The 22,667-nt window shown below is 42.3% G+C and overlaps 1 protein-coding gene across 1 annotated transcript; it reads right to left on the bottom strand.

The window, feature by feature from the left end:
* Positions 1-565: 565 nt before the first annotated feature.
* Positions 566-21,659, bottom strand: ube2h (ubiquitin-conjugating enzyme E2H (UBC8 homolog, yeast)). The gene is made up of 7 exons (XM_076722122.1): positions 21,397-21,659; positions 5,009-5,085; positions 3,893-3,967; positions 3,754-3,793; positions 3,008-3,060; positions 1,461-1,589; positions 566-1,364 (listed from the first exon to the last, which is right to left on the bottom strand). Exons 1-7 carry the CDS (start codon positions 21,447-21,449, stop codon positions 1,240-1,242), a joined length of 552 nt encoding a protein of 183 aa, XP_076578237.1. The 5' UTR covers positions 21,450-21,659; the 3' UTR covers positions 566-1,239.
* Between the last annotated feature and the right edge of the window lie 1,008 nt (positions 21,660-22,667).

Here is a 22,667-nt window from a genome sequence, read left to right as displayed (position 1 = left end):
TTATAAATTCACCAGAAACAGGTGATAATTACATTCTTTCTCGACCTGGAAGGTTGCTCTTGACCATCAATCCCAATAGAAATTTGCAGAAGCACATTGGCATCCTGCACAATGACAACGTTTGGCGCTCGTGTGTTTGAAGAGCCTCCTGACAGCAAACGTGTGCAAGCTGCATGAAGTATGAAACTCATACATGGTCAGATGGTTAAAGGGTAGCTCTGGTTTGTTTTCTGTTCCCATCATACCAAGTGAGTCTGACCAGAATCTCCACAGAAGCATCAGAGCAAAGCCGCTTTCGTCTCCACTGCCTTCGCCGTGCAGATTATGCAGCTCGTGTACGTTCCACAAATCAACACCAAACGCACCCAGCGCGTCTTTTTCACCACATTGTCACTGACCCGCGCTGAGACGTGTTTAATTAATTTGTTTTCCAAGACTTGACCTCATTAAGCATTCATTTTGCACTGCACAGCGGCTCGTGTATGCAGCTGCAGCAGGTCAACAAAGTAACAAAAAGTGAAGTAACATGTCGACATGGCATCCAAACCGAAGGATAAAGAAAGGCTTTTTTTTTTTTTTTTTTTTTTACTGACATGTCTCAATCAATGTGTTAAAAAAGACATGCTTAGGAAGCATTCAGGGTTGATTCATGAGTGTCTATTGGCACTGCACTTTTTGTATTTTTCTGTAAAGGTGTGCTCATGTGTGATTGTGCGCCTTAAAAATACTGTCTTGACTACAGAATAATATTATAGAGCTGTGCAACCAGGAAAGCCAAGACCTAATCAGCTCTGTAGTGGAGCGACTAACAGAATGTTGGTCAGAATCAATTAGCACTGTGGAAAAAGAAAGGAACTTAGGATTCAGGTCAAACTAGAAAGCATATATTATAGTATATATTTTAAAAAGTGAAATTTGAGGAAAGAAATGAGATGTTCACGGGGACATTTCCTGCCTACGACTACATGACACACCTTCAAAATGCGGTGACGGCAGGGAGAGAACGTGAAAGCAATCGCGACATCTGTGTAGGGAGAAACAGCTACAGAATGGGAGGGGTGTCAAACACACCAAAGGCTAGATATCCATAAAAATCCTTGTTTAGTAGTAATAATAATAATAAAAAAATCAACTTGTTTAAATATGAATATTATAAGTCTGCTTTCTCATGGTTAGGAAATCAAATATAGTCTCTGTGGGGGTTAAAGGTGGGGGCGGGATGGGGGAGCCCTCCTATCACTACAACTCCATGTCCTGGGCCTCGTCTTCTGAGAAATCAGACATGGAGCTTTCAGATGAAGAGTCGCCTGCCCCCTCTTCCTGCTCCTTCAGAGCCTCCTCTGTTGCATATTTCTGGATGTACTCTGCGGAGGGAAAGACAGAGGGCATGGTCAGACAGGAAAAACTTAACAAGTATTTCTGTTTTTTCAAGTTTTTCCAAGATTTTGATGAGGCTGAACCTTTGATTTTCTGCTTGTACTCCTCTGGCCGGTGAAGGTACATGGCAGCTGCATCTCCATTCAGGGGGTCGATGGGGTTTGGGTACGCCAGCAGCTGGGGCAGGAACGACTCAAAGATGTTGGTCAGATCTGGGGAAGAAGACGACAGATTTTACCAGCTGACAGAAATGATCAAACAGTCAATGACATGATCTGCTGAGCATTTAATAGCAGTTGCCGTCAGGCTTCTCCCAAATCTAACCATTAAAGGGGAGACGCTGGAGAAATGCTCAACCAATATTCCGCCAATTACATGCCTAATATAAAAGTGCTGCCTCTGTTAACTGGCCATAGGAAAGCCCATAATCATTTTACACACATGTCAGTCAGTGATGACCGCACAAGAGGATTAAAGACGTATAGTGTATGTGCTGGCAACAAGGCCATAACTGTAAAATCCTCAGCCTGGCCCACAGAGACTAGAACCACACTAATCCCTTTCACTAGCTCCCTGCTAGCAGGCCTCAGCTTTCTCTCAGAGCTGAGGCCTGCGAGGAACGCCTGCAGTTCTGCTCTCATCCCCTAGGTGTCACTGCTGAGTCCATTCAAGTTGGGAAAACACTTCCTAACAGTCTATTGTACAGCATTATCATGTTTAGCCAATTTAATCAGCTGCTTTTGTTCCCTCTTGCTTTGTAGAGACTCTTTGCAGACAATGCTCGGTTGATTGGCCTGTTCTTCCCACGTCTCGCCCAATCTGATTTTCTTCCCTCAAACACTCGACACAACAGAGTGTGCAGCATTTTACAAGCACACAGACAAAGATAAAATAACACAAATGTGATTCTCACAATTGATCTAGAAAAAAACACTTGATCTAGAGAAAAACAGGCCAATCCATCTCATTTGGTCACATTAACTGCATTCGCATCAATTAGCAAATCTTTTCCTCTTTCCATCAAAACACTGGAAGCTGAGTTAATTCTGTATCAATTTGCTTAAACCATGTGGGTCCTTGAAATTCTCCTTGGAGTCATATCCAGAACACCAGTGAAAATAAATATGGACGGATGCTCAAACATCTGCTAGGGGTATTACTGTAAAGCCATTTATATTGCTCAACAGCTATCTTAGCCCGCGGAGGGGCTGCAATGAGAAATTAATGGGGAAATGAGGAGAAGGGCACAGGGGCATGGAGGGCAGTGTAAAGAGACACAGTGACACTGAGAGGAGCGGCCGGGTGAGAAACAGCAAGTACAATCGCTGCCATCGAGATTATGTGAGCACGTCCCTGTCTCGCAGCTGACAGCCAGTAAATCATTCCTCTCGCAGGTCAATGTTTCTGACCTTGCTGGGTGAGGGTATTACCTCGTTAGAGTTCACTTCTCCCCTCACTAAGTAGATTAGGGACAATTGTGCACCACAGTCAAGTGTGCCCACGCTTGCTAGCAAGGGGCCCGCAGTCACCTTTTTGGTGTTGATGGCACTGTGTCAAGTTCTTCGCACATAATCACAGAGACCCCGGTGAGGAAACTTAATATGGGCACGTAGGCAGTGGGACTACTCACCATAAAGGGCTGTCCATGTCTGGTTGATGACATCTAAGCACACCGTCCCTGACCTGGGAAACCAAGAACAAAACAGTGTTAGAGAGGGAAGGCCAAAGCTCGGCAAAAGCTCGAGCAAGGCTCATCGCTTTGCAAATGAGGCTGAGAAATGCACAATGGTGATATATCCCTTACAGCTCTTTATATCGTATATCACTAGTGTGGCAGTCAATTGTTCCAGTTCAGGGGATTCATGTCAAGCTGTGAAATGACGTGTGACCAGTTCAGACAAAGCAGGTAGTTAAATTCAAGTGGCTGACAGTCACAGATAAACATAACTATGTCCTGGTGATAGATATAAAACTTTCTGAGGGGAACCACCTGAATGCATCATTATTTTCTACCTGTGCGAGTCATGACTGGCCCATTTTGGGGAGGAGGCACAGGTTCAGCCTGTCCATCAGGTCCCCCCAGAGACCAACCTCCACAGACCATGTCCTTCAGAGGATCTGGCCTCTAAGTAGTGGATTAACAGGCTCAGTGAAACAAAGAGCTTGGCCAGCTTCAATATTTGTGTGATTTGCTGTAGCTCATATCAAGATCTAGTTATTTCATGGCCTAGAATTTATGGAAGCCAGTTCCTGACAAAATAACAGGCAAATATATTTAGATGAGCTTTATATGAGTGTTAAGGTCTACACTGCCACTGCAGTCTCAGAGACCAATCAAAAACACCGACACTTTAAACACATGATAAATCAACTTACGCTTCGTCAATGTTGGGATGAAAAATCTTGTTCATGAATCCTGAAAAGGCAAAGGTAGAGATGAAGACAGAGTAAAAAAAGTGAAGTGGAACTCAGAAATGGGCTTTTAAAATCCATCATGACATAGCAGAGCCCGTACCTATTGATGGTGATTTGAAAGGGTATTTGTCAGGAAGATCTACTCGCACCTTCCACACGCCTCCCTCATACGGTGCTGTACATGAGGAGGAGACACAAAAAATAATGACGGAGGTCAGAGGAGAGACTTTCATTCCATTGAACATCATACTCTATCCTTCCTGCACTCCAATGGACTTAGACACTGTAGGGCTACATCAATTTTCTGCACTCCTTTCTCCTCTGCACACACAACAACAGAGCCGGAGCCGCTTGAGAAACGAGCTACACATTCCGCTTTTCCCTTCACCATTTTCTTTTATTTTATGCAGTAATGTATTTCAGCCCTGGAGAATTCTCTACTTCCAAATCGCTTCATATAATACACTGACATCAAAGAGGAAGAGATTGTGCGAGTGTGTGATGCTCTCCCAGAATAGCTGTGTGTAACAGGAACCTTATGTGCCGCTCTGACACTGAGCAGCACCATAGATGACTGAAAACACACTTGCTGGGGATGAATGGTCGGGAACGTGTGCATACGTACGTGGACGTACAACAGCGCCGCTTTATTTGGCACGGTTTCAATGCATCATAAACAGGGTCAAACACCCACATCCTCTCTTTACTGATGCATAAGTGGCAGTGGTTTCAGCGTGACAGATGTTGCGAACAGCATATGAAAGGAGTATTTCCTGCTGATGAGGCCACTCTCCTCATCCAAATTCCCCTCAAGCCTGGCTCCTCTCTTTAACACTTTGTGGCCTCAGGCCTGGTTTCAATCCATTTTATGTTCCTGGCCTGCTGTGACGAACCTCTCTTTATGCACCTAACAAGAGAATGACTGAGATTCCTGTGCTGGCAGCCCCGAGGACAACATTCATCGCCACTTCATGCTCTGTTTAGAGTTTAACTAAACATGAGATGTGGTCAGATTATCAGTTTTGCACAGCAATGTTAATCTGGTTTTACAACCAGCTTTAAAAAGGTAAAGCATTTGGTCAGAGGTGAATGAATGACGGGTTAACATTAAAGATCCCACACAAATAAATGCGTCTTAATTTGTTTCATATCTAAATCATACGGTCTCTTTCTGAAACAATTAGCCTGTATGAGGATTCATGAAGAGAAGACTTACTTCCTTGTGGTCCGAAAAACTTCACTACAAATTCATTGAGTCCACTGAGGATGGTGACTTCATGCTTACTCTCAATGCTGTAAGGCTGTTAAGGACAAAGGCTTCACATGACTGCATACACATAAACAAACAAGCACAATCTGAGGGACAACAATAATGAACAATTCTTCAGTAACATTCAGGGTCACTCACAGTCTAGCGTAACATATCATCACGTGCTTTGTTTGTATGGGAGACACGAGCAGACTCTGACCTTTCTCCTCTCTGCAGCATTCTTTCATATCATACAGAGCTATGAGAACTAAAGGGAGAAATGATAGCTTTTGACAGATAATGAAAACAAATCAATGCAGGAAAATTACACTGGGATTCTGTTCTGACGCTGAGCCCGGGAGACTCACTTTCAATGACAATCGATAGCTTTGTGCCAATTTGTCATTCTGCACGTTGACTTAATATCCCCCAACTGAATGTGAAGTATGCGGGTCAGTGATTCCACAAACAACAAAAACAAAAACAAAAAATCATGCACACTCACACCAGCCAGCAGTGGATCATATTCACCCATGCTTCAGGACCATGCAGGCCTCCTTCCACCTGTCACTCTCTAATTAACTTCCTGGACATAAAGCACAAGTGAAACACAGTACAGAAGGCTATTACCCTTTAAAGAGGGCCTGAGATGTGTATGTTACCACCTATACTGCCTATCACACCCAGTGTACTTAGTTTACGGGTCACATTTCAATATTAAACTAAAGAGAAAAAAAAAGATATATAAAAACAACTTAGTTACATTTGTGGAGATAATAGAGAGAGTGGCATGCAAACAACTTAACCGAGATGTCCATTTGTCAAGCCGTAAAGCAGCCAAGCATAAGGTTACAGTCCTTTTCGTATTTAGTAGTTGTGCAGGCTTCTTTGAAGAGCCCAATTTCATCTTTCGGGTTATTAATTTCTGACAGTTTCCAGACAAGCAGAAACCCTCAAAATGATCTGAATCTGACCTTCTCCATGCAACAGACTGCAGATAATGTAGATTCTGCAAACATTCAGGTGTACAGATGCTTGGATGTCAACTGTAGTGTGAGAGATGAATAATAATCATAACAACACCACACTCGCTCATGACCCACTGTACAGTCCAATGCAGCGCAAGAAATCTGGTACTCAAAAACACTGCTTGAGCTGTTTAACGTGTGATTACTACCGTATTTATGTTTTAATGTTTTTCACCTCCAAACCTATTAATAGGCTGAGATTCTGAGATGTAGAAAACCTGTATGTATACCCACATCATCTACGACAGAAGAAGTTTATTATGGTGAGTGAAGGCAATAATCACCCAGTGTTTTCCTCTGTAACTCCAGTTACAGATATAATTACAATAATAACAAACCAAAGAACGTTCGCTTATTTTCATTCAGAGCATCATACGGCAAATCCAACATTACAGCTACATAATATATGCACGCTCTGATCATTTTTGATCTCCACGCAGACACAAAATTGTCACAGAGAAATGATTTCCCTTTCATGTGAGCACAGGGAAGAAGCACAGGAAATAAAACTGAAGCTGAGACAGACTTAGAGAGAAAATAAACAAGTGTAAAAGAAAGAGAGGGAAATGATCACAGAATGAGAGAGAAAGACATTGGAGGTGTACGTTACAAGAGATGGGAAAAAAATGAAGTTTTCCATGCCACACAGTAGCAGCTGGCTTGTCAATCCTGATTGAGTGCATATCCCATTAGTGGTAACACTGACCCCCAAAGGGTTAAATCAAACTGGAGGTTATTTTAAGCTCTGGTTGAGTCTGCGAAGAGCAGACTGAATCCCTGGCTTCGGCAAGGAAATGTGTCATTGTCAGACAGAAGAGGAACCTCTCTGTTCTGACTGTTGGAGTCGAGGAGGCTCTTTGATTCAAAGTCCGAGGCAGAATAAATGACCACTAAAACCATGAGGACAATACTCATCTAGAGCATGCTAGCAGCAACTAGCCATATGCAATGAGGAGACACCGGTCAGACTAGCATGTCAGACTACTGTGCATGCAGCATTATGTTTACACTCTGCAGCTCACCAGGACATCTATGCACCTAAGTGAAACTACTGGTGTGTACCACCACATGAGAGAGGGAAGCAGTGCCGAGGAGGGGGATGGTATTGGACTGTGTGCATTATGTTATAGAAGAGGGCAGTGAGGCAGGGTGAAGGATAAGCTATTAATGGGGGTTGAATCAACGCTGATTATGCCGCAGGCTAATTGACATTGGCCATACAGACTGAGAAGCCAGGGAGGATCTGGTTTGACTGTGCAAAATGTGACAAAAATTTACCTTTTAGACGTTCAGTTGACACTTGTGGGTACAGGTTTACGTGGTACTGTGTCGCAGGAGTTCACTTTACAAGACTGCAACATTACAAGCAAGCAGAAATGCAAAGGTCGGGGTCTTAGTGATCTCTAAACATTCCTGTAACCATAGCAAGACCATGTGAGAGAGGGATGAGGAAAGGAAAGGGAGTAGCTCATATTGCACTGACTGACTTCTCACATTCTGCTACACTCACACGATAATGATGTGAACAGAAGTGACTTACACACACTGAAAAAAAATTACTCATAAGTTCATTTAAGTGCAGTCGAGGGTCACAAATAACTATGCACCTACCATCTATCCCCACCATCACAAATACAATCACCCACCAACCCTGCCCTCCTTAAAAAACCCTCGGTTATTCATAACCCTGGTGTGGTCTTTGTTGATGTGTCTGGTTAAAAACCGCTGCAGCAACCTGCACACACATTAGTCACAACCTTAATCTTAAGAACAATCTCAGGCTTTGACGTCAACACTCTCACTGTCTCCTCTCATCTGTGTCTTAAATAAAGCCAATCCCAAAACTATGAATTCTCTTTGATGGGATGCTGGCCATCTTCCATGTCATCATGACACAATGGTCTAATCCAATGGTCTTTTGTTTAATACCGTGAGACCCACAGCTCCAAGCACTCATTCCTTCCACCCAGTAAATAACTGCAAGTCACTGTTAACAACAGCTCCCTCCCCCTTATGAAGGAGTTTGGCAGGTCTGTTAAAACAGAAGGGAGTTCCTGGTAGAGCCTGCAAATTCCCAGCTGTTTGATTGGGTAGACGATGTTCTGAGAGTGGAGTTGACAAACAGCCACTCAACCAGCCAAACAATGAGAGGAAGATAAGTGGATGGCAACAAAACTAGATAGGCAGGATGTACAGAATATACCATTTAACTACATGTGCTGCAGTGTTTATGTACACATTAATATTACTTTTATATTTGGGGCATTAATATATTTTAAGTGCACGTGTCCAGTCAAGTGAAGTCATTAAGTTACACTAACACTGTAAACAAAGCAGCTGAGAATGATACATTCTACAATGATCACACCTACTAATTAATTTTTAATTAATTAACTCCTAACAACAGCCTTTTAATCAAGGTTATGCATTTATTTGTTCCTCATTCCCAGCATAACGTCTATCTGTCCATCCCTTCACCTTGGATTAGTATAGATAAGTCATAATCTGTGGATAGCACTGGGTCAATATCCTTTTACACACACTTATAATCTGACACACAGAGCCCAATCAATCCAGAAGAACATACACACGCGTCCTCATCACCAGATCTCTGACAACCCTGAAAGCTCTGAACTGTAACAACACGGTCTCCTGTGTTAACATCATCTCACTGTGAGACCTCCTTCATATAACAGCATGGTGGCTTGAAAACACTCACACTCAAAATCACTATGTAGAAAGAAGAGGTCTAAAAGAACTACTTTCACACTACCAATTAGCCTCTTTAAAACGTTTCAATGTTTATCCAAGCACTAAATTCAATGCTATCGTGATTTAGAACTTAAGAAAGCACATTTAAAGGCCCAAGTGTAAAAATATGCAGGGAATAGCATTTATGGTCTTGGTCTAGACAGGCCTTGTTTTCTTTCTGGTCCATTCAGGCCACTATCCCTGTCTGACCCTAGATCAAAATATCCAATCCTGACCAACCCCTTTCTAAGTATGGAAAACAAACATGATGGGGAATCATAAACAGCACTCTGTCAAACAATGCGGTGTCAACTGCACTCGAGTATTTCCCTTTTTGGAGCCAGAAGTTGTTGGTCTGGTAAAAGGGAGGCACTGGCTGGTTTCAAAGCAGCTCCTTTCCCATCCTTCTTTTGAGGAGCAGAAGGGAAGGAAAAGCTTGCACTATCCTTTCGTCCAAGGGTGATGTAATTAATCTAAAAAATGTATAAGTAACTTCTTATTTTCACTCTTCTCAAATATTAAGAAACAAAACAAGGAAGCGCCAAAATGCCTCACAGCAACAAAATCAGCACCAAAAGAACACATGCCTTCAAATATTGTATATCTTGTTCAACACAGGCATGTACAGTCAGATCTAAAAGACCAAACTGGCTCCTCAGGCCAGTTTAGACTATTTACATTTCAGCATACAATACTCTGACCACCTGCTGACACCCACAGCTTCAAATAATCCCTTTACTTGGAGCCTCTGGGCAGACCACACTGAAATAACAGGAAAGGCAGCAAATCAAATAATCCCAAAGACATGAGGAGAGAGCTAAGTTACTGAATAACAGAAGGGACACCATGCAGAATTTCCAGTTATTAAAAGGCACTGACCAGAGAGGAAGACTGTCAAAGGCTGAACATAAGAAGCAGTGCTTGTGTTTCAGACTGGGAAAGCAAAGCTAAGACATCTGCCTGAAAGACACTAATAGTCTGCAACCCCCCAGAAGACAGCGGGGAAGAGGAACATAAAAAGAGAAGGTAGAATAAGGTCAGCCAACAGAGCAGAGGGCTGAAACGGGGGAGAAACGAGTGAGAGAAGATGATACAGCGAGCTGTTGAAGAATAAAATGAAAGAAATATGCAAAGAGTGATGCCAAAGGAGAGGCAGAGGGATGGTGATGCAGAGATAATGAGAGAAAAGAGTTCAGCCTGGTGAATGCTGATCTAGCCTGGCAGGCAGATATGTGGATGTGAATGACATCATTGCTGTGGATTGCAGGCTCATGATGATGATGATGATGATTTTGCCTGTGTCTATACAGAAAATGAGCAAAACCCATGTCTGGACATCACGAGGAAAATGTATGCTGTAATAGTTAAGATACAATTCAGATTCCCAGGTTATCGACAGGTCAATATTGGCAGGAGATTCTTCATTGGAAAAATGCAAAAACTTAAGCACCATCATGCAGTTTTCTTCTGAAAAGCTTTTGCTTGGAACCAGGTGAAAGCTAAGCTGAAGAGGTGAAAGAGCATAAATCTGTGTCATCTGTATAGACAACACATCAGAAATAAAACCGGAGACATTATTAATAAAAATAGAGAATACCATGGGACCATGTTAAGAGCCCTGTGGAACACCTCTATTGATAACCTGTGACTGAGAAGACAGCTTTGCATGATCACATTTTAAATAAGAATTAGGGGCGGGTGGTATGCTGATTTTTGTCATTATCACTAGTGCCATGTTCTGCCACGTGGATTTTGCAATACTGTGACAAATGTTTTTGCATATTAAAAATAACATGCTTCACTTTGGCTGCCATAACCTGCAGGTACAGAGCTACACACACACTCAGAGAACAAGATTTACACCCAGTGACACTATTTAACTACTATTTTCCTCGCTACAACACCCACTCTGATACCACAAAGATGTTGGTGGTAACATTATGAGTAGAGCATGCCAATTTCTCTGCTGCTGGCTGCATGAAGCAAAGAGTAAAGAAATGAACATCAGTGGATTAACTTGATGGAAATGTCTACAACAACTGGAAAACTCTTCGGTTATATGTGTAGGCTGATCATTTTACCTCAGACTGCTCTGAGGGCAAATACAGAGCAGGATTCACTAAAAAAGTGAAGCTCGGGGATGGACTGATATCGACTTCTAACTCAGACCATGTTAGTTTTGCTATTTAATTTAATATTTAAGTTGCTTTATGTTTGCTTATTCTGGAGCAATGTTGGCATATTGAATGCAAAGGGACAGTCAAAAGAAGCTGTGCAAACATTAAGCCTAATTTGAAGGCAATTAAAAAAGCAGAGTAGCAGGTTAGATGTGGGAAACTGTTTCTCAGGTTTCTTTTTGTGCAGTCCCACAAAGCCAGACCTTACGTTATCTCCACACTTCATACTGCAACACAAGCTCAGCTGGATTTGTCACTACAGGAAAGCCCCCTATGCTGCGTGCCACATCATAAAGTGTGTCTGCTGTACGTAAATGTCCTTATTGACACAACCCCCTGTCAAACTCTGAGCATGAACCACATTACATTTATTAACTGTAGATACAGACTGTGTATGTTGGCACGTAATCACTCCAAAAGACTGCCTACTGCAGAATTTGGGCGCATATAACAAATATACCAAGTATATTCAGAGGACTGAGGCTATAAATTACCATGTATCAGAAGCAAGGCAAATTCTTATGTCATATCCTGCCACTAGGGAGTACAGCCTCAGTTTCAGTTTCAGACCAGTGAAACGCCTTGCTGCGTATCTACATAAGATGAAATTCATGCTGACAGCATGTAAGTTTTTGTTTGCTCTGAACATTTGGCATTGCCTTGAAAAGAGAGAACATACATAGTGATTGGATGATGTTCATTTGTCAATTCAGTTGTTTTAAACGGCAGAAGACACACTATAACCTTCACAGAGACTAACGTGTTTGAGAGCACATCTTTCTTCAGAGATGAGGAACTCTGAGGCAGCGGCCTCTCTTTTGTTTTCTCTCCCTCACACACAGATTGTAGCGACAATGTACAATCAAAGGCCTTGCAGATGAAAGGCAGGAAACATAGCAGCTGTCCTCAGGGTGTAAGCAATGTGTAGGCTTCCTCCACCAGAAGAGATACAAGTATCGACTACCAAAAGAAATGTACAAGCTAATATTCATTACCTACACAAGAAAGGAAAAAGAGGAAAACAACAGGCTACATTTTGCAATAAGAACAGAAAGCAGCATTGTACAACTGAAGAACAATAATGAAACAGGCAACAAAGTCAATAGCAACATTACACAAACAACAAAGCTGTTCCTTCTTCTTCCTCAAAATATGGGCTCAATGCCCACTCTCTGATATGAGGCCTTATTCAAAGAGACCCAGAGGAGAATGAATTTTGCATGTGTGAGTGAGAGACTGAGCGTAAGAAAGTATGCTCATTTCCAGTCTCTGCCAGCGTAAGTCTTTATCTATGCATGTGCATCGTCTCTTCCAAAATCCTTGTCAGTGTGTAAATGTGCCTGTGTTCGTGCATTAAACTTTCTAGTATGTATTAGTGCACTGCAACCAGCAAAGCAGGATTACGGCGTGACCTCCACAACACTCAGCGGCCTGAAAACAGAGGCAGCTACTGTAGCACAGCAGCCGTCCTGCCACAGCAGGCAGAGCGAGTGATAGCCACGGTCCTACCGTGAGAGCGATTTAATCAGTTCAACACCAAACAAACACCGTTCTCCTCTACAGCCGTCTCCAGCCAAACCCACTGACCCACTCCTCCACTCTCTCTCTCACACTGGGCTAACATTTTCCCCCTGCTGTTTACTTTCTTTTATTGCTCATTAAGTCGAATTCTCTCGACTCAATTTGCATGCAGATTTGGAGCCTAACCATTTCAACCATCAGAAACCCCATGAAACCCCAGCTCATTGACTGAGTACATAGACAATACTGTGAATACATGGTGAGCTAAAACGGGATGAAAATGAGAATGAGCCAGACTACAGATGGTGCACCACAACTTCTTCATTTACAACACTGATATTATGACAATACCAATCTGGGATTGTAGATTTTTATACCTAAAAAGCTGTTAATTATCAATCAATATGCAACTTGCCTGCTGCACCACTGATTTGGTTTAAGTGAGAAGCCCTTTAGGGCTCCATCAAAGTGAAGCCAACAAGCAATCAGTAAGTTTAGCTGGCTATATTTGACTAAATGCTAAAAAGAAGAGGTGTGGGATGGAAAAAACGAGAGCAACAGATGCCTCGATACTCATTTTCACAAAGAGAGTTTTAATTTGAGTACAGCTGAAAAGCTAGTAATCAACAAGTCGGCTTGACCGAACTCAAAGGTCACAAACACTGGCTTAGGGTTCTTCACATTATGAACAAATGGTGCAATAAGGAGTTAACAAGCGTTTGCGTGTTTGCTTGGCTGATTTGTAAATTGTGGTGCCCACAACTGTAAGGGGCTCATACAAGCTAATGCTATGCATACTGCCACTTATTCATGGTCCGAAATCTGATTTAGAAGAGCTCTGCAACAAGCACAGCTCCTTCGCCCTGTTTGTTCAAGGTAAATGTATGGCCTGGTTGTTCTAAGCTCTCCTATGAGGCAAGGGGGTCTTGGCTGTTCATGATTGCCCCAGCTGGCTCTGATAACTGAACAGAGGTGTACTGATATGATAGCAACAGGCCTGCAGTCCTCCCAGTTATTCTCACTTCCCCCTTTTCCTGCCCATGTCCCACAAGAGATATGAGAGATCTCCTTTTCAGCTGGGTAGATCTGCCAACGGGAACTAAGGTCTTAATAATCTTACTACAACATACTTACAAACCGATTCCACACATGATTGTTGCTCAATATGGAAGGAGAACTAATGAATTAGCAACAAGAAATGATCTAATCCTTCAAATGCTAGGCTAAAATAACTGATAAAGCTCATGATCACGTTATAAAAACACAATATATTCTGTTGTAAACAATGCTGCCGACAAAGAAACTTATGAAGGGATCGGGGGGATGAGACAACCAGCTTTCTTTAGGTCCAGATTTTAATTGCATGACATGAGGCACATCAACTTACTTTAACCTCTGCATATCAGTAAAAACACAAAAAAAGCTCCACTGATCTCTGACAGGAAGCTGGTTACACATCTGATCAACTTAAACTCTGAACAAAACAGGCCTGTTATCCTCGCATTTATTCTTTACTTTGCCAACTACTGCTGCCTCACGAATTATCTTAGGAAATCAAATAGACAGCAGTAAAATCAAATAAAACATTCTGGTCAGAGGGTCAGTTTTCAAATTCTTATGCTCGGTCATAAGGCTTAAGCTAATAATAAGAAATGTGCCACAGCACTTGGTATGCACTCTAACTCAGTTCAGTGACAATCACTCCAAAACTGACAGGGCATAGGAACCTAAACTGTGAGTAAAAAGGCTTAAGCTATGCTGCTGATACTCTTTTTCTCCCGACCAGCCTCTCTCACAGGTTACAGTATGTGTTGTTGTGGTTATGTTTATGGAACTCCTGACAACTGGGTCACTTATATGGAATCAAACCTCTTTATCTGCTGCTTTCCAACTCTGCACTTCAGTCAGGTCACGGGTTTGGTTGCGTTACAGAAGAACAAAGAAGCATTCCCCATTTCTGCCCTTAAATCTGGTTCAAAACGTCAAATCGAAATTAACAACTATCCTTTCAACATCTCAAGTGTGGTGTTATCAGCAGAGCTCGACTTAAACTGTGCTCTCGGCGCGCTCAGCTCATTCTAACACATAAAGTATTTAAATAGTGATGAGCACTTGGAGGCAGAATGTGCAGTCTGTGTTAAAGAAAAACCTTGCAGCAGGTTTTACATATCAATGGACATCGGGCCCCAAAGGCCAGACTCACTGAAATCCACATGTAAATGTCTGGTAGCTGTGAAGTGCTTCACTCACTGGATGGTGGATGGACAATAAACCAACTCTGAATACTACAGTTCCACTTCTGCTTTGAAAATTAAAGGCTCAACATGTAGAATTTTAACACATTTAACGTATGATAAGACAAGGGATCACACCTCCAACTGTAGGCAGTCACTGCGAAGAAAAAAAAGTCCACAAAAAACTTGATATGCGATTACATAAAAGGTTGACCAGCACGTTGAACTTGTTTACACTTCACCGGGTCTCATTCATAAGTGTTGATAATGTTTTCTCAGCTCAGCTAGACATGAGGCTTTGAGAGCTGCTTGGAAAATTCACATAAATGTAAAAGCTGTCTTCACAATCCACAATTTGCACATGCAGCAAAACAGTATAAACTACTTTTTATTTTAGCGCCAAGAAATAAACAAATACATAAAAATTAAATTAAATTAATATCAAGCTCAATATTCAAGAGCAAACCTGAGATATTACAATTATTTTGCAAAGCAGATTTGGTTTCCATTAAATACAAGCCTGGGTATACTCTGTTAGCTGATGGCTACCTCCCTGTGTGAGAGCTGGAGCGGCACAGCATTGCACAGGCTAAGTTCTTTGTCTTCTCTGGTGAGAGATGAGAGCCCACCCACTGCAATCAAACGTGAACCCTTCAGCTGCTCCTCCTCTCAGCCCTTGACTAAATCAACAGTCTATTTACAGGAATAGCACAGTGCCTCCGTGTGTATGCATGCGTGCGATCCCCGTGCATGTACACACAAACAAAATGATTATTAATGATCACAAAACTGAGGGACAGGAGCAACAATGGCCTGAGTCTGAGGCAACTGTTTAATGAGCACATCTACGTACAGACTGCTGTTTGTTGTAAAGGCAAAAAACCTTGAATTTCAACACTGACATGTTGAGGAAACTGCTAAGAAATCTAAATTTCACCACAGTGAGAGACAGACCCATGGCTAATTTTATCAACTTGATACAGACGCACAGAGGCAGATTACCAGATAGAGGCAAGTATAGGGTGTGGATACTGTAGGATGCACTTTTTTGATAAGGCTTCATAGATAGAACACAACTGGGTTCAGCATCACTGACCCATATGCCAATATACAACCAAACATGAAGCTAGCCTACCGTCACTCCTTCGATTTTCCACATTAAAGCAGGAGTGCACGCGAGTAGCAGAGGCAGACTGAGCTTCCCAGTGCCAGAAAAAAAAAAATCATGCGAAACAAAGAGAGGAACTTCAGTCCATCTGTTTTTTTAAGGGAACTCAGCCATGCGTGCAGGAAGCGTTACTGTTTGCACTGTCGGATTAACAGTGAGGGCCTCAAATCTCCTACTGCTGGAGATGCCTTGCTCCTGGACCCCCAAAACAGGACTGTCAATCAAGGTGGGGGCCCCTGGGCTAGAGGGGGCCTCATCCACAATGTACTAGGCTACCTTATGTTCACTCATGAAGAAATAAAGAGGAAAAAAGAGCAGGAGCATAGTTAGGGCTGGATGATGGAGCGTACTTTCAAGAACACCTGCATGGATGCAGACAAAGCTGTACACTCAGCGATCACAAACAGAGGAGATGTAGATAGAGAGATGCAGAAAATAAGTGGTATTTCTGAGCTTTCAGACTGACAGAAAGAGATGATCAAGGCACAACACAAAAGGGAATAGAAGAAAAATGTTTTCGGTCCTATACAATTATATTCTTTTCCTGAATTTCCACACGCTCACAGCCCAAGAACCACAGCATATAAATCTTAAGACATGAACTATATTTGACTATATACAAAACAACACCATTTGAAGTTAGTTGTTATTTTTTCAGCTTTCCCAGGACTTGAAGACACCGTAAGTTCATTCTTTTTAATTCCATACCATCACAGGCTGAGTATGCACATGGATGGGCCCTCCCCTACACAGTTTTTGTCTGTGTTTGAGCTTCTTACTACAGATTAAATATTAACCTGGAGCCACAATAAACATGGTCTTCAAAGTGATAACTGGGCTTTGAGGTTAGCAGTATGGTCATGCCTACTGAAGCAAGCCTAAGTAGAGGAAAAATCATGGCTGCGGTTATCTCCCATCACCAAACATATTGTACATTCCCATCCAAACGACATATAATTTGACTGTGTATAAATTGCCACATCTGTTTTGTGTTTCTGTTAGTCATGTGCTTTTATATCTAGAGCACATGCCATTTTTGTTGTCACCATAAAGCAAAATGGTACTACTGCTTCCGCGATTTCGGTAACCGTCTTAGCTTCTTTGTGTGTACTGCTGTAAAGTTATTGCTAATAAAACCTAATTACAAATCACATTGTTCATCATCACACCAGAGCTTTCCCCATTCTCGTCATGGGTTCATCATTCCTCTGTTCATTCAGCTAATCTCTCAGTCAGGAACAGGCAGAAAACTGCTGGCTCCTTCCCTACAGTAAACTGCGTCTAGTTGGTTCAGTGCCGCAATAATAGCGCCGCAGATTAGCTGCCCGTGACTGTGTGACATGGTCTGACACAGCAGCGGGTGGTGGAGGTCACAGGGTCTTCTGTAAACGGGAAAACACAAAAGACTCCGCTGCTGATGCTGTCCGGATGTCATGTTACAAGGGCACAATGGGGCTGAAACACCAATCGGAGAGCACGTAAAGCTCAGGATTGCTATTCCACTCAGGGAGGGTGGAGGGATATGGTGGGTTAGGAATTGGGGGAGGACATTAAAATAAAAAAAATGGAGGAGGAGGAAGTCGACACTGCCTCTCGAAGCCTACCCCCTGACTGTGGACAAGTGAATAAATCAGGATTACTGAAGGCCAAATGCTGCTTCAACAGTCACTTCAGGGAAAAAAGGAATCCTTGAAATAAATCTGGAAATGCAAACTCACCACCTAAGGTGAAAGATGAAACACAACTCAACAGATGATCTGGAGTGAAATGATGAAGACCTATACACACCGGTACTGATGCCAGGTATCATGATGAATACTGGGGCCGGTGAAGCATGCAACACCCCTCCCAGCAACTCCCCACAGTCTCAAATATAATTCACTAGTGGCCATGCTTCGCAGAACTCCAATCCAATCACTTTCAGACCTTCTAGCAGCAATTGAAAGGTTGAAAGGTGCAGCGGAGACGCAGTTTTGTTTACATGAAAATGTCCCAGCATCCCCTCTGATGTAATGAGATTTCATATATGAACAAATATACACCTCAGGCCTTCAGGCTCATGCTATCATAAAGATAAACATGCCATAAGGACAATGCAGCAGTGACTCAGGAAGTGCCTTTTCAAAGAGCTGACCAAAGTGAGCTTTACTGATTTGAGAGAGAGTCTCAAAATCTGCTGCTTCCTAGTAAGAACCCATTCGGTTCCTTACATCTTTACTCATTGAATTCCATTACTTTCATATCACAGAAATTGTGCAATATGTTTGTTTACCTGAACATCCAGTAGCTATTTAGTCTGATCTATCAGATGACAAGCAAGAGAAGCTTAATAAGTAACAGCCTTGTTAAGGGGGAAAAAAATCAATATATTTCACTGAAAAACCTGACAGTCTATTACATGTGTATCCTCTTTTGTGACCACAGAAACACATACACATTTGAACAAACATGCCTTGTCTTCCTCAGGTCATAATATAAACTGGTGTACAGATAATTCCACACATTTCCGTTCCCATCCCATTCACTGCATTAGCATCCATAGGCCAGACACGACAAGAGCTTGTGCTAGCATTCAAAAAAGGCTTAGCCCTTTGTAATCTACCTGTGCTCAAATTCCAGCAGCTTACTGCTTGAAAGCATTTGTAAAGCGAGTAGGCCAACGATGAACACATGCAAATAATAGCACAACTACCTACACAGTATGTGAAGTCAACCCCACACAACAAGCTGAATGTAAAGCGCTTTGAAATGACGTGCTCTGAGACTCTGGTTCAAGAACACAGTGTTCCAAAATTAAAGCAACATGTCCAAGAGCGAGGCTAAATAGCCAGTGGCCAAGAGTTATACAGGTCATTGGAGAACACTAATTTAAGGTTTAGGACTACAATTTGGCAAGAACTGGACAATAAACAAGCTGTCTCTTGCCACTCAAGACTATAAGTTTACAAAGGAGGGGTGTGAAAGAGCACGGGACACAAAAAATACAATGCAAAGTCATCTTCTCCATGACCATATATCATTAAATAGTACAGAGAGTTCAAGCTACAAGCATGCCAACACAAATACTGTACATTTGGTGCTAAAAGCGAGCTGGCTTCCATCGGTGTGGCTTAGAACAAAGCTTAAAGCCAGAGATACTACATGCTGAGGTCATTCTGACATTCATTTTCACGAATCCCCTAATGGCCTCCGCTCTAGATTCGCAGCTCTCCGGTGGCCGCAGCAAATTAATGCGTGAGGGCTCTCAGTGTCAGCCCATAAGAAAGAAGCTGCTCCTGTCTAAAAGGCGGTGTGAGTTTCGGGTTTTGGTTACACCAGGGGGGGACGCAGGGATAGGGAGCACAGAGAAGTGGTTGTTACAGCTAGTTTTGCTCTGGGGACACAAACAGAAGGACGGAACTGTTTCCCATACCAGTAACCTGGAGCCCTCCCTATTTTAACCCAACAAGACGGCCTAGTCAGCAGTGAACCACGTGCCATGTGAGCCAGTAAATGTCAATTCCATAGATCTACGTTTAAACACACATGGCTGTCTCCCTTAACATTTGCTGACCACTGCATAACCACAGTATCGCAAAACACACACAGGTCATTGTATGGAATTGAGCAGGTGGCATACAGCAAACCTGCTCTTGCCTGTCAGTCAAGTAGCTCAAGAAAGAGGGGGGTGTACTGTGACTGCAAGGCAGCATGTGTGGTGCAATCCTTAAAAACTCTTGTTCTGTCTGCTTCACTACTCTGTCATGGCTGCAACAGCCTACACAAATGAGGAGTCGAGTTGGGGGGAGCATAAACTTGCTCAAACAAGCACTGTTGATAGCTGGAAGCTGCAACAAAATGCCAAAGGCAGCAGGACAAAATAACAAGAGAAATTCAGCTAGCTGCAGCCCCCTTGTTGAGGTGTATTCACTTATAGCAGCCCCATGCAGTTTCAAATGTATAGTCCACTGATATTCCAACTCTAATGTGATGAAATAAGGCTGTGTGTGTTATGAAATGCAGCATCAGCATTGTGCAAGTCATATGGTACAGCACTTTATAAGCAAAAATAACTACAGTGCAGCAATTCTTCAATTTAATAAAAAAAAATGAAAAGATCAAAGTCCCAGGCCTTTCAAACTTTTCCTTTTTAATCATCATGTCGACCCTGCTGGGACAAGTTTACTTCCCTTGTTTTTGGTTTGTTTTGACCAGCCCAGTTCTAACCCCATATTTGACTAAGCTGTACTGCCATCCCATCAGCTGTTCTAAGTCCCTCCCTCTTGTGGTTTCCGGCTAGTAACAGGCGACCCAATCATTAAGCTGGTTTCCACTGTGTTGGGACAAAAAACAAAACTCCTTATTCACACTGTTCTTCTGGAACATCGTATGGACTGGAAACATGTAGTTCTGGTTCATCTTTAGAGCCAGCACTATCAGCCCTAAAGCGAAGTTGTCCACATAAATCAGCAGTACAAAAGTAAACATGGTGACAACGACTTGAAAAACAGCACACACTGGATGCTGGCTAAAAGTTCAAGCATTCCACAGTGACAACGGCTGCAGGCTCATGACACCTGCTGTACCACTTAAAACAGCCGCCATGCTCCACTTCCAATTCAAATATCTCGAAAAACAACCCACGGCGACCACTCTGAAATGATACAAGTTGGGCTTCCATATATTTGCCTGCAGACACTGAAGTACAGTGAGACACACAGATCAGGTGGCCATTTTGATGTTGAAATTAACCCAGCAGACTAGCTCGCCAGCTCAGTGGCGTTACAAGGTAGCATTTCAAGTGGCAGATGCAATAACACAATTAGAAAGCCCTGAGCAGCGTTACGAAGCGAAGCTAATGAGACCCTGAATGCTACACATGCTGTAACAACGCCAACGTTTTTACGAGAGCAGAACAAAAGACAGCAGCATTTTCAGTTGACGTTAGCCTTACGTTATGTAAACAAGCTCCTGTGTCAACGTGTAAAGGGGCAGTTTGACTTAACTCCCCTGACAACAACAGGCTGGACAAAGAAACCAAATTGCCATAAGGTGTTTTATAAAGTCTACCGCTGCCAGGTCTATTGGTGGTGCAACAAGATGAAAGACATTCCTGGAAAATGAGAACAACGTTAGCGCCTGTTCGGCTGTTACAATTATTTTCAAATCACGTTATTAGCTAGCTATGGCTTAAGATACAAATATATAGAACTGGAGAAATGCTAGCCGGACATGGGACCGATCTGATTAGCTGGTGTCCCGATAAGCGACTGAAGGTTCGCAGGACAGAAATAGCTAACACTTGGCTTTGCTAGCAAAATGTTGTTTACACAAAAACACCAGTCATTCACAATGAAGGCTCTTTCAGCTTTGGGTTACCAAGACAAACAAGCAGCATCAATAAACAGGGTTTACTCATATCACATTTCCACATACATCAGGATATAGCTGACTAAACAGCGATTGAGAGGCTGTTGTTTATGTTCAGAAAGGATACAGTTTCACCACATCGGTATCCATTCGCCTTTTACCCGGACTTGGAGACGACATTTTTGCTATTTCCACCGCAAAGCACCAGTAAGTAAACTGAAAGCTAGCCCCCGAAACGCTAGACAGTCTAGCAAACTGTACTATCCGAAAGTTAACATTTGCTTTCAGAAATGTTCACCGCAAAACGTCTTCACAGTTCAATGTCTCCCTGTCCTAATGACTAGCTGTGCTAACGTTAGACCTCTGCTGTTCACTGCCTCTCAGCGTTCTGACCATGGTTCTGACAAGCTAGGATCACTCCGCGGACTACGTCATATGTGTGCGACCACACGTCAGTATAAATGGCGGTCTTTGTAGTTTTATTTGTGAACACCTTTGGTTTTGTTGCTTGAATTTCATGTTAAAATGCCGTTTCACATCACATATTTTGCCATTTTCTATTTAGGAAAATAAAAAGTAATACAGAAATATCAACACATAGACAAAACATAACTATTAAGGCAGTCTTCATGGTTTTTGTTATTCAGAAGGTTGCTCTTGTTGCTGTGGCACTGGTTCTGTGGTTTTCTTCCATGTTCTCCACCAGAGGTAAGTGACACACCCAAGTGCTGGTTGCCAGAATATATACCTCAAAATGTCTGACCACAGCTGACAATCCTTAGAGGAAAACATTCTCCCAAAGGTACAAACAGTGGGAGAACATTGCTGCAAATAGATCTTTGTATTTTTTGGAGGAGGAGGACGTGAATTAAATCAGCTAATTCCTGCTTTTTCCTACTAAATGGCCAAACCCAAATATACAGCATTACAAGGACACACAAGAGACCTAATCAAGAAAATGTTTTCAAGAGTACAACTGTGGCTATAAATGTACCATTACTCCAAGGACAGCCTCATACTTGCCATAAGAGCATTTTTTTCCACAAATGATGAAAATCACAAGGCTATCTTTGAATAAAATAAACATACAAGTCATTTGTGTAAAACAGAGAAGTGCAAGCAACATACAGTGTGTCTGCCAACCTCCAAGCCAAAGAGGTTCATACAGTTCATATATTACAGGCAACAAAATGGCTGCCAGTGAGTGAGTACTGAAAGGCAACATATGGCAGCAAATATAGATGAGCCAATAACCGAAAATCACATGCACATGAAAACACTGAGAAACCTTTCAGAAGTCAGTCACTGTGTAAGATGCAACAGCAGATACTCAAGTATTTTCCCTGTATTTACAATAACATCATTTCTAATCCATCTATTGTTTAACTGAATTCTCAG

Source organism: Chaetodon auriga, chromosome 22 (assembly GCF_051107435.1).
Source record: "Chaetodon auriga isolate fChaAug3 chromosome 22, fChaAug3.hap1, whole genome shotgun sequence".
Classification (NCBI taxonomy): Eukaryota; Metazoa; Chordata; class Actinopteri; order Chaetodontiformes; family Chaetodontidae; genus Chaetodon; species Chaetodon auriga.
The sequence above is the reverse complement of the archived record's forward strand: the minus strand, read 5'-3'. Positions and strand labels throughout refer to the sequence as shown.

Excerpts from the sequence above, each read along its gene's own strand:
- ube2h (XM_076722122.1), bottom strand. The coding sequence starts at position 21,449 with ATGTCGTCTCCAAGTCCGGGTAAAAGGCGAATGGATACCGATGTGGTG. Across the intron at positions 1,590-3,007 it reads GACATGGACAGCCCTTTATG|ATCTGACCAACATCTTTGAG; the intron begins GTGAGTAGTCCC and ends CTTCTTCCCCAG. Across the intron at positions 1,365-1,460 it reads GTACAAGCAGAAAATCAAAG|AGTACATCCAGAAATATGCA; the intron begins GTTCAGCCTCAT and ends TTCCCTCCGCAG.